Source organism: Microchirus variegatus (assembly GCF_963457635.1).
Source record: "Microchirus variegatus genome assembly, chromosome: 18".
In the NCBI taxonomy this organism is placed as follows: Eukaryota; Metazoa; Chordata; class Actinopteri; order Pleuronectiformes; family Soleidae; genus Microchirus; species Microchirus variegatus.
Genome location: NC_139819.1, coordinates 9,328,413 through 9,341,511, shown reverse-complemented (window position 1 = coordinate 9,341,511; position 13,099 = coordinate 9,328,413). Strand labels below are relative to the sequence as shown.

The 13,099-nt window shown below is 40.3% G+C and overlaps 1 protein-coding gene across 1 annotated transcript in view; it reads right to left on the bottom strand.

Moving 5' to 3' along the window:
* ntrk2a (neurotrophic tyrosine kinase, receptor, type 2a) overlaps window positions 1-13,099 on the bottom strand; it is a gene marked incomplete at both ends in the record, with an annotated part of 74,768 nt that overhangs the window by 19,848 nt on the left and 41,821 nt on the right. The window contains one exon of the mRNA XM_083904387.1: window positions 5,712-5,900. Coding sequence (XP_083760513.1) covers window positions 5,712-5,900 — 189 coding nt within the window. The remainder of the gene's footprint in view (window positions 1-5,711; window positions 5,901-13,099) is intronic.

Genomic DNA, 13,099 nt, shown 5'->3' with positions numbered 1-13,099 from the left:
CGTTGCAGAAACATACACGCAGTAGAGCCTTTTCTGCCTCAGTCCTATGCGTTTTGTGAAAGGAAGTCTGTAGACAAATAGCTGGTCATTGTGTGTTATTTGCACCATCATTTGCACATATACACTGTAATTAAAAACACTATTATAGCATTTCAGTTTTGCATAATTAGCATGTTTCCTTGGTCTAATTTATGTAAGAATTTATGGATAAATACCTGGGCCTGAAATGAGCTTCCGCCACTGCATTCTTCCTCCCGTCCTACAGTCATTGTGAAAAAGTATCTCTGTGTGCAGTGCGACATATTATCTTATCCCAAATCAGTATCCCTAATTAAGATCTACAGAAATATTATTCCCCATTTACCAAACTTTATACTGTTATTTGATGATGTTGTTCTAAATTAGCTCCCGTTTTTTCCACGCTTGTCATACTCCCTCCTTTAGCATCCTTCCATTAAACCTCATTATCTGCTCACTTTCCATATTTAGCACCCCCCCCCCCCCCGTCCTGTTTCATGATATATTTCTCCCCATCGCCGTTCCCCTCAGCTGCTAAACCTATCATTTTTTAATCAACGTTATTCCCCCCCCATCACTTGTTCATGACAGCGCTTACGACATTAACAGCAAGAGGAATAACATTTTCCATCAGCCACCTCCTCTCCTGTCTTTTTCCATCTGTCCTTTTCCTATCCCCACGATCTTCACCACGTCTCCCTGTAGAGCCACCTCTCACACCCATCCACCACAGTCAGCATCTTATAAAAACTAAAAGATATGAATGTTTAGGGACATAATAATTCCCTGTTTGCCATCTGCCTTTTGTCTTCTTTCCTTCCTTCCTTCCTTCTGTCAACTCAGCCCAACATCTTTCCACGACTCCGGATCCTGATATAAAACAGCTTGAACAACTTAGAATTTGTCCGTTTTGAACTGTTGTGGTGGGTCAAAGACCCTCTCATGTTCCAAACCACTTCTGTCAAAACATTCAATCAATGAATGGTGAACATGATTTTATTTTTTCCTGTTCTTTTCAGTGCTTCTCCTCCTTGTTATCCCTCAGTCCTCACTCGCAGGAAGTGCCGTGGCCTCAGTTGTCACATTCGTGTGTATAAATGTGTTTTTGTACGGATGGGTTTGAATACAGTGAGTGAAAAAAAGTGATTTGTGAATAACATTTTCCAAACCAATGTTAATCTAATTTCCTAGACATAACAAAACATAAACGCCCCAAAGCTCATATGAGATGTAAATGATGGAAAAAATGACAAACATAACAAAGGGGGGAGAAAGGAGCAACATTTGTACTTCAGTCCAGGGACGCTGACTTTGGGCTTGTTTTTCTGGAAAAGTCACTTACAAATATTAGTAGTCACAGCTTATCTGGGCTTGTTGATAAAGTGAGATATTTTCAATATGTCATTAAAACACGGGATAGTTTGTCAGCTCACTGGATCCCACCACCCCTCCCTTTCCCCCTTCTGACTGGCTCGGGTCCTGATGGCAACAAGTACTAGCCAAACAGAGTTACAGTAGGTCAAATTTTTTTCTAAACTTGGGAAACCTAAGACTCAGTTATTCGTTTGTGAGAGCATCGACCACTTTATTGTTGAAGTTTATTTGTAATTTCCTCCTGTTTCTGTGCTGTCTTAGAAATAAAAGTGCTACGTAGAACCATATAAGGTTCTTCGGCTTGTCCTCATAGGAGAACCCTTTTTGGCTCCAGGTAGAACCCTTTTGGAGGGTTCCACCCAGAACCATTTTAAAATCCTTTATTTATATTTAAAGGGTTCTCTGGATCAAACTGGTTCTTACTGGAACCATTAGTGTTACCAAGAACCCTTGAAAAACCCTTTCTTCGGGAAAGGTTTTTTTAGAAGCAAATGGTTCCAGGTAGAACCTCAGCCCTTGTAGAATGACCCTTTTAGAACCCTTATTTCTAAGAGTGTAGGGCGAAAGGCAGGTTTACAACCGACCATCCACTCTCTCATTTAGAGTGTCCAATTTACCTCATCGCCATATTGCATGTTTTTGGACTGTGGTAAGAAACCAGAGAACCTGGAGAAAATACAAACTTTATGCAGAAACCTGGGTCTTCATTCTGCAAAGGTAAAAGTGATGACCACTTCTTCTAAACCGCTCCTCTTTTTTGATGATAGATCTATTTAAACTGAAAGAGGGGAAATCTGAGTTTGTTTCTATTGTGTGACATATTATTGGTTTGAAGCCCTGGAACTAAAAGAAAAAAGATGAATACAAGCAATAATCGGGATGATATGTTTATAATTATGTGAGGTTTTCTGTGTGTATAATGTACTTGGTACAACAGTCTTTATTTAAGTCCCTCTGGAGTTGTTTTCATGGGCCCCAGTTGCTTGGTTGTTTCTTTCGTGAGATCTGGCAGCTCTGATGATGACACTAGAGCCAGTACAACCACTGTGGCTGGAAGATTTACTGTGCAAACACGAGATTTACTGTGAAAACACGACGAGATTTCTGTTAGTCCTTATCCTTTCCAACAAAATCGAACATTTAAATTTTATGTTGAAACTTGAAAATGGAAAGTTACACTTGCAACATAGCTGAGCAGTTATGGATCAGTCTGTCCACTAATCAGAGAGTACACAGGCCCACACCAGTGATTTGAGTCTGAATGGGTTTGGCATGACATTCAGTGGTCATTTACACTGTAAAGCCACTATATAATAAATGAGAAGAGATTGTTTTTTAACAAAGCTCTTTCTCTCTCTCCCTGTCATGTCATAAAATGATCTTGCAGTGTTCCAAGTCAGATTCACTGACCTCTCTTTTCTGCACAAAACATTGTAAATCGCTCCTATCACACTAATGAAAACCACCTGTTCATGTGGAGGTGCATATTTGTGAGATTTGATCATTAAGCATGATCAATGCCTCTTCAGTCACAATTTAAGGCTGTCTGTTGTTCCTCACCGTTTTACAGGGGGGAAAGCCCTCGTTCACAATCATTTGATACAAAGAAGACTCTCCCGGTATGAAGGCGCAGGTGCCGCTGAGATAAAACACAACACACAGACGAGGCGCTAGTCCTTTTATGGGACCCAGAACTATTCGTAAAATGCTATTTATACATCTGTCAGTAATGCGTCATTACAGACCTGTGGCAGCTGTTGGAGAGTTGATGATGATGATGATAATAACAACATATACATTTCATTTAACTGTGATTAATGTTTCCTTAATGTAAATGTTCTTTGTTCCTGTGACAAAAATACCTCTTACGAGCAAACGTGTTCATACAGTTGGTTCTTGTGTGTGTGGCTCACTGCTCTGTGACGACAATTCTGGTTGAATTTCCCCCCCAAAAGAGAGAGATTTATATTATACTTTGGTTTCTCTACACGCATTGCTGCCAAGTTGCTTGAAAAATCAAAGGATGTATTCATGGGAGGGCTTATTATATAAGTTTTACTTTTATGGTTGCTATTTTCCTGTATTTATTTGTGTGTTTCTGTCCCCTGTTCTCCTTTTCCATTCCTTACTAGCCTAACTATTATTTGAATATGTAAATATTGGCCTTGGGTTTTTGGAGCCATGGTTTCTTGTTTGTCTTGCAGTAGTTGGCAACCGTTTGTTGGTGATTTGTGGATGATTATCTGCTGGTTTTTCCTTCTTTAAAACTGGCACTAACTGTCTGTGTAAGTGTCCCAGAATTAAGCACACAGCACAAACTGCAGCTGAGACCTATATTACATATTTACTACTAACTATTTAATCACGATTGCGAGACTCCCTCCAACAATGCTTACTCCTCTGATGATACTAAAGAGGTGCTCAGTTCCGACGTAAGTTGAAGCTTTACAACAATTCCCATAATTACACGCAGCTTCGTCATCTCTGCGGAGTAATTGTAGTTTCATCAGTGCCAGGAGGAGGTCCGTGCTGTCTTTCAAAGGAAATGTGTACCCACTGCTGGTTCCTGCATTTAGTATTACAGGCCACAAGCTGGTTAAGGCTGCTGTTTAAGAAGAGTTCTGTTCTGTTCTGTTCTGTTCTGTTCCTGGCATACAAGCCTAACGCCACTTTGCCAAAACTGTCTCCATCAAAAGCTATTATACGGTTTTGAGCGCCAAACAATCCGTCACTTACTTTCAGTATTTATGCTGCTGAGTCAAAGAAGCACACAGAGTAATAGCTGTAATGGCTGTTATATATTAAACAAAACACACACACACATACACACAGCAGGGCATTATTGACTTGCATTGATTCTCGTGCGCTTCTTTCTTTTCATTGTGCTGTAAATCCCAGTTTATCTTTTCGTTATATCCTGGGGCCGAAAGGGGTCAACTCCCAGTCCTCCATTATCAACCTTGCCCTCAACAAAAAAACAGTGTGATGGTACACACGCAGGTGCACACACACACTCACACACACACACACACACACACACACACACACACACACACACACACACACACACACACACGCAGGTGCACACGCACACACACACCCATGTACTTTCATAATTTAGAGTGGAACACAAGGCCAAAGCCTGTAGAAGCTTTTATTACTTGCCAATAATCATAATGTCATGTTGATGGACCAGGTCAATATTCCTGTGTGCTTTCTGCCTGACTGTTTGACTGCTGCTCTCACTCCATCTCCCTCTGGTCTCTCCCCTCCTGTGTTTCTCTGTTTATCTCTGTGACTCCTTCTTGTCTCTCTTGTTTTGTGAATTTTGTCGGAGTATCAAGCTGAAGCCGTTCACCCTGAGAAAACATTACTTTGCTTCCTGTGGCTGTGGTACAGTAATAATGCTGTATGGTTATGAGTCACTCATGGAGTCGGATTCATGAATGGATTTGTGCTGAGCTTATGCTATGACGCACGCACACACAAGAAGACCCATATATACATAATACATACAAAAATTGACTTCCTATTTCCCAGCTTGAATTGGCAGCTTCAAGGTCATTGCTATGACAATGAGGAAATGTGTCGCCACGGTAACCCCGTGTACACTTGAATACTCGGCATACCTTGTCACTGATTAATACATATTTCTCCCCTAGCATAGTTTAAAGTCGACATATTATACCCCATTTCTACAAGTGAACCTAGTTCCCTGGTATCCTAATGAACATGTCTGTGACATACTTTGGTCAAAATACCTTAAGGATGAAGCACCATAGCAGTCCAATCACCCTGCCAAAACAGCCCTGTTCAGAACGCTCTGTTTTGAGTTTAAATGCAAATGAGCCACAGGAAACTATGTCAGCATCTATGTCACTGAGGCTCCGGCAGCTAACAGCAGTTAGCATTTGGCGAAACCATCATTTGCCAACTCTAGCCAGCACTTTGCCATCATATATAAAATGTATGTTTGTGTAGAACTCTGTGCTGCACTGTGCAGCCAAGAATAGAACACTTTGCGGACTTCCGTTCTTCCGGATACTATTGCCCTCGCCTACACTTTCATGTTTTTTAGGGACTTCCAGGAATGTCTCATTGTGACGTAGCAATGAGTGTGGAAGTCAACATCGCATGCTTTATCTCCTGTACTTAGACTGAGGAGGACCACAAAAACATGACTGAGTCATCTTTTTTCACACTTTGTCTAATCATAGGGCCTCCAGAGTCCCAAATATAAGGATTGAAAGGATTAAAAAATTGATTTTGCATAATATGTCCCCTTTTAATTCGGTGACATGGAGTTTTGTTTGACTTACATGTGTCGGTTTTGAGCAGGCTGTTTGTGCTCCTGAAGTACTGAGGGTTTTCTATCACGGGGATCTTAGTCATGCCGATGATGACGGCGTCGGGGCCCATCTCCGAAGACGAGGGAGTGTTGCTGCCGTTGGAGACGTGGTGAAGAGGAGAGGCAGAGTCATCGTCGTTGCTGATCACTGAAGACGGTCCTGCGAAGGCACAGAGATTCACGTTTACCGTAACTTTCAAAAAAAAAAAATATTCAGAAAACATGTTAACAGTGAGAGGAGAATTAATTAAGTTGTTAAGCTGCTGTTAACAGAGATTGAGGCGATGCGATCATAAAGTAGGGAAGTAAGCAGTTATTGATCACATTAGAGTTTCAAGAGAGGACAAATGGATCTCGTGCAACAAGCCCACTTAGAGGTCCACATTCCTGTTAGGCTACGTGAACGTGGTATTGTTCCAAATTACCTGGCTATTGCTTGAAATGATAAAATCCTCACCATAAATTTTCTTTCCTATCTTTATTTTTTATTATAGCTATATCTGTGGGGGCAGGATTTACAAGCAAACCAAAAAAAAGTGCTCTCAGAATGAAAGCCATGCGTTAGAATAAAAACAGGAAAGAAACGCCAAAGCTTTGCAACTCTCCTGGATTACAATGATCATATTTCTTGTCTCGGCTCTACCTGAAATGGCAACGCAGCACATTGTGTTTTTTAATGCAGGATTGTATTCAGTTTTTCAGACAGGATTCTCTATCAAAAAGAGCTGGGGGACAAAGCTTGATGACTTAACCCCCTGACAACACTGAAACAAGGAAGAAATGTCAGGACAAACCCCATTAAATCTCGAGGTGAAGGGAGGCTCAACCTAAGGCTAACCACATAAGTCCCAATGCACAGGCCAACCCACACATTTTAATGTGTACCGACACTGTAAGCTGTTCCGCGAGGACTGAGGTCAACTGGAAAAGTAACCCTTAACGGTGTTATTGCTTGTCGGATGTGGACGAGGAGAGCAGGTGGCAGCTCTCAAAGATTTGACCTTTGTGTTTGAAGGAGAACAAATTTGTGAATTCCCGCGTGTGGAAAATGAGTGACTAGTCCAATAAGATTAGAGAGCAGCGGATACTCTATCAGATGTTTCCCATGGTGGGTTTTTCTTTTAATTCAGCATTTCATGATAAAGTTAAAAAGAGGGAGCAATGAAAGCAATTTCACAAAGCTGACATCTCCTCATAAGTGAAAGATGAAAGCGCAGGCTTCAAAAAGACCAGTTCCAGGAATCCACAGACCTGGTGGAATAAAATGTGGGAAATATATATATATATATATATGTACAGTATTTTCTTTCCGCTAGACTATCTGTCTCTATCTCTGGAATGTAATCTTTCTCATATCAATGCCAGATAATTAAATGCATGTTTTCAACAACAGAAAACGGAGTGAAAACAGAAGAGAGGTGGGATGGCATGACTCAAACACTGCGCCCCAACCCTTTTTTTTCTTTTCTTTACAGAAAGCTGTTTTGATTTGCCAACAAAAGTGTTGTTAGTTTCTAATTAGGAGGGTGAAAACAGTCCATGTGACAGATTTCACATTCACAAGTTTGCCAATTACAGAAAAACCCTGCCTGACACTGCCGCTAATTTTCTGCATCTTTAGGTTGAGAGCCAAGGCAAACAATAACACCCATACACAGAGAGTCGTTTAACTGCTCATTGTTTATACTTGGAACAAGTGTAAAGGATATCAATATGCCCATATGAGCACTTGAAGATTTACTGCTCCATCTGAAGATAATGTTCCAGCAAAGAGGATAGTTGACTTTTTTTGTCTAGATACAAATAACAGTAATAGTTCTCACATCAGATGGTTACTGGGGGTTTTGTTTCCTGTGATGGACTGAAATTACTTTTGAGTTATGGAGGAACATTTGTGGGGAACAAAAATGCTTTCAATGCACACATCGATATGTAAACAAACTGGGAATGTACTCCTTAATGCTCAGTCTTCTTCCATTCAAACTTTGAAGAGTAACTAAACCCCAAAAACAAAATGCATGACGCGTTTTCCATGTTTCATGTTTACGTGACTCTCGAATGTCAAAATGAGTCTCTATCTTTAACGCTAAAGTTTAAAAACAGAGGCACACATACCCAGTACACAGGTACGCTGGTTATTTGTATCGCCGCTCTTTTCGTTTAATAAACAGACCGCTCCATTTCGACTGTAGGCGTGCTAATGACGCTAAAGGAGCTTACTGGTAAACGGTGCCTGGACTCTGGTGCAGTGGCAAGTAAACATGTCGTCACACGCGTCTTTTTCCAAACCGTCGTCATGCGTTAACGTGCGTTAACGTTGACACCGTTAACGTGCCCAGCACAACTAGTAATGTTATTCAGTGATCCAGGTCCAACTCTTGGTAGTTTTGTGTAAATCGATATGTAAACAAACTGTCAATGTACTCTATAATGCTCAGTCTTATTCCATTCAAACTTTAAATCTCTTTTTTCTAGAAGTCCAAACCCTCAAAAACCATTGAGGTTGGAAGGAGTGACAAAAAATGTCCTCACAAGGTCAAAAATGTCCCAACAGTCAAATGTTTTCTTTACACCCTATGGTAAAAATGTACAATACACACACAGCACTGACTTCCATTCACTTGGAAAGCCTTAACAAAGCATTAAACCTAACCTTAACCATAACCAGTTAGTTAATGCCTCAACTTAACATTTCTGTATACAATAAAAACAGAGAATGAGAATTTTGCCAGCCCAAACAGGCAAATGTGATTCTCAAGATTATCTTGAAAATATGCAGTACAGTACACCAAACTCTGAGATGAATTTCTTGTGAAGCAAATTATACCAGAAACATTTTTATATTGTTTGTTTTTCATCCTTCACAATGAATGGAATTCAAACAAATTTTAATTTAGTTTTGCTTTAATGCTTTAGAAAAAAAACATACACATTCCTGTTTCTAAACGGAGGCCTCTTCTCCCTTTTAATTGAGTTTGAAAGCATACTCTTATAATTAAATTTGTAACATCATTTCACAATCGGCATCAGCCATTTTTGTCACAGCGAACAGTATCTCAAGAATAGTCGGGAGACAATTGTCTCTCCCTGGAGAAATTTTGTTATTCAAGTAGTTTACCTGCACTCTTCCACTGATTTTTATCTCAGCGTAACAAAGGGAGAAAAAGATGTGACGTACATGCAGATTATTGTCTGTCAGTAAGTGTGTGTTTTTGTGTGTGTGTGTGTGTGTGTGTGTGTTGGGAGGGGCTGAAGATCATTAACACAAAGAGGTCCCAGGGTCAGATCGTTATAAATACCGTTAAGCTGAGGGGCAACAAGAGTCTGTCTGTGTGTGTGTGCACACACGCATGCATAAGTGTGTGTGTGTCCATGTGTCCGCAGGGACTGTAAAAGGGGGATGTTACGCAGTGGAGAAGAGGTGATGAGGGGAAAAGAGGGAGATGGACAGGAGAGGTGAAGGTATAAGTGGGGTCAGGTCATGACTCTTGACCCAACACTGTTAATGGAGCTGATGTTCAAACTGATGTAGACCCGGGCTCTTGCGCTGTTTGATGGGGAGTTGTCTCACAGAGTCAGACCTACCACCATGGTGCTGAAGGTTGATCTGGAAAAAAAAAATCCCCTCTATGCCTCATTCACAATCGGTTGAGCAGCACTGATTTCAGGATGCAGTTTTGGTGCAAAATCTGTGTTAAAAGGGAACTTTTTAACGCTTGCACTGTCCCTTTAAAACATGCTGTAGATCTTTACAACCGTTGACTAAAACAACCAAGCATGTCACTGAGTACTATAAATTATTTGCAGCGTGTTGTGTTGGTTGCTATCTAAGACATTTTTATGTATATCTACTATATTATATCTACCACATTTTCAAACCAGCAAGAGCTACAGCCAATGTTTGTATGAAGTATGTAGTTTAGTAAGCTTGTGTTTTCACACTAATCTCGAACCAAAAAAATCCTTTAATTTCCCACCGGGCGCGCTGTGTTTTCGTCTAAGTCTTCTAAATTAGTGAATGGAAATTCAGACACTCAGGACTGGCAAATACATTTTCTTTCCCTAAATTAGCTCCATGTAGTGATGCAGATTTCTGTACATATGTAATCTGCCTCAGAAATGATATATTTTCCTCTTCAGTGATGTTGCAAGTTCTCGCCTAGTCGGTGAATAATATCATTGAACCTGTCCCTTTGAGGCTAAACGGTCTTACAGGGGCTCACATACGCTGGGTAACACTTTTAGTTGGAAAGCATGTACGACTTGAACCCGATGTACCATCATCACAGTAACAAAGTCATTCATCAAATGTAAGTAAAAACTGGAGTGTTTGTTTGGGTAAAGTTAAAACGAGAAATGTCTAATCATCAAATGGCAACTGGTCACCCGAAATAATTGGAACTCATTTTGAGGCCTAAGGACTTCTCAGGATCGTCACCTGCAACAATTTATTGGATCATACCAGGTATCAATAACACTGTCCATTCATATGCGCTGTGCTTTATCGTCTCTTTTTTGTTATTGTAGGCCCACAACTAGTGATTGAGACCATTAACTCTTCAGGAAAATGTTTACCGATTTAAAAAATATAGTAGAAAGTTAGAAAGGCTCAATTTCTTAAACCGAGTTCTTCTTGCAAACAACAGCGTCGTCCCCGGGGGGCAATTCAATATTTTATAACTTGCAGGTTAGATTCAGAGAGAGGAAATCAGATGATTACATCCAATTTTTGTATATGGTCCATGGCAGGGGTCTGCAACCTGCTGCTCTCTTCAACGCCTCTGCAGTGCTCCCTGTAGCTTTGAAAAAAATATGTTTATCTTTCTTTTCTTTTCTGTCTTTCTTTTCTCATGAACTATATAAAATCCAAATGATTTTTCAATATTTAGCAGTAATATTGAGGTAAAAACAGTAATGAAATGTCAACAGATTTCATAAATGCTACAAACTATGTTTGTTATCAATAGTCTATAAAACTTTATATATACTTATTATCAAATAGGTTTTTGCAGCTCCAGATTACATTTATTTCTTTTACTACTAATGGTTGCAGAGCCCTGATCTGTGGTTATGACGCCGGATGACTTTGATCGGCTTTGTGTACCAACACAAATGGCCCTGGATGTGACTGAGCACAGCTGTTTCTGTCAAGAAATGGGCATCACTAGTCATGAATAATGGCATTGTTAAATTAATGACCACAACTCCACAGGGCCTGTTTCATTATTAAAGCTTTATGTTGGGTGCTGGAAATGAGACACTTAGTAAAACCCAGCAGATGTGTTCTGTCAGCATATAGCAATGATTTGATGTGGTGAAAACCTCTCTTGTTTGAATGTAAGTAAGACACAAGAAAGAGATTCAGCCTAATAACAGCATTCTAAACGAATTCAGACACACATGCAGTCACAGCGAGGGAAAATGGGCAAAGATGAAGCTCAGGAGCTATAGATTCGAGTTGAACACACTGACAATTGACTCAAACACAGTGTTCCACAGCGACAGGGATGCCCATAAGGACAGTCCATTCATTAGCTCCTTCAGTTGCCGCTGTGACACCAGTGTTGCTGTGAGAGCCCGGGGGTTTGGGGACCGGAGCAGAGCAGGAGTTTTATGGCAGGGGTTTACACTGTAACTGAGTTAAAACAATGACTTTGAGTGACAGTATCGATCTGTCTCTTATGCTCACTGGGCACATATGTGACAAACTGAAGCCATTTACTGTTGCCCATGGTGATGGATGGAGAGAGGCTAAATGAGGATCTAAATTCATCAGAGCCTGTCTGTCAGTCAGTCAGTCAGTCACTCTGTCAGCAAAATGATGAGCACTGACAACAGTTGTTGGCAGATAACCGTGTATTATTCTATCGGCAGTGGTCAGTGTGTAAGACTGGTTAAAGTATAGGGTTCCGACACTTAATAGATGATGATGGACTACACTAGATATCGATACTGATTAACCCTCTTACGACCATCATGATAATGGATTTATTTAGATGTTATGGCTGTAGAATTGTATCGAAAAATAAAAGTTATTCAACCGTTTGGGAATTACGGTACTGAGATGCTACGCTATTGAATCTTGTCTGGGATTGGACAGTTACCGTCATGACAAGTATACTCTCTGCTTTCCTGTATCCATCCATCCATCTTCTACGCCTTTATCCTCCACAAGAGTGATGCTGCGCCAATCTCAGCTGACATAAGTTGAAAGGGCGAGGTCACAGTGGTCAGATCACCAGTCCATAGTTTTTGAATTTTCTATGTATCACAAACGATCAAGGAGTTACCGTAATGAGAAGTACTCATGCCAAATGGTAACAGAAGGGGTTAGAGCAACATTAGACTGACAAGTGTCCGGCTTTTCTCTGCTCAATTGCTGTGCGCTGCCAATTGTGCATCATGACGGAGCAGAAACAGTTGACAGTCGGAACAAACACTTGGCCACAATATGACAGAACAGATTCTTTATTAAAGTCAAGAAATGACCTTCATGTAAAACCCTCTAATTCTGTATTTTCTGGATGGATCAAAGCAGTGGCGCAGTCAGTCAGAACATAACGTCTGCCTCTGTTTACCCAACGACCTCAATGACCCTTTAAGCCCTTCACAATTTGTGCAGACACACACACAATCACACACTCACAGATGACTTGTAACATAAACCCAACGGTCTCTAAACTTCGCTGTCACCCTGCCGAACAGAGGAAGTAATCTATTGATCCAGGAGGAAGAGCAAACGGAGGGGTAGAGTGAGACGGACTGAGGAGACAGCATTTAAAGTGCAAGGAAAGAGGAGCTGCAGATTTACTGAGTGTTTGGCTGAAAACCTGAAGGATAAATTTGATTAAAAATACGGGAAGGAATAAAATCATGGAAATTAGTTTTTCTCACAAACATTGTGTCCGTGCAGGAATTAGTAATATTTGAATAAGTTTAGTAAGTAGATGAGATAAATAATAATGATGATGTTTATACTAATCTTAAAGGTTTGGTTACTTATTTTAAGATTGGTGTGAATGGAAGCACAGCTTAATTATATCCTGGCCTGTGCTCTTTTTGTGTGTGTGTATGCACAAGCTGATAACTTGTCCTGTCCTGTTTTTTTTTTTTATTTATGTACTCATTCCTTATTAGGTTAATACATGCAACAAGGAAATAATGATGATAATGATAAGAGAAGCAGAGACTGTCACATTTTTTACTGTTCGTTGTCGAATCTAGATAACTAACTGGATGTCTCATTCAATTTACTTTTTACAAATTAACGTACAAAGTCTCTGTCATGTCCACAAGATAACAAAATAAAACAAAACAATTATCAACGGGAAACTGCTGAATTTCTACCAAGAGTAGATG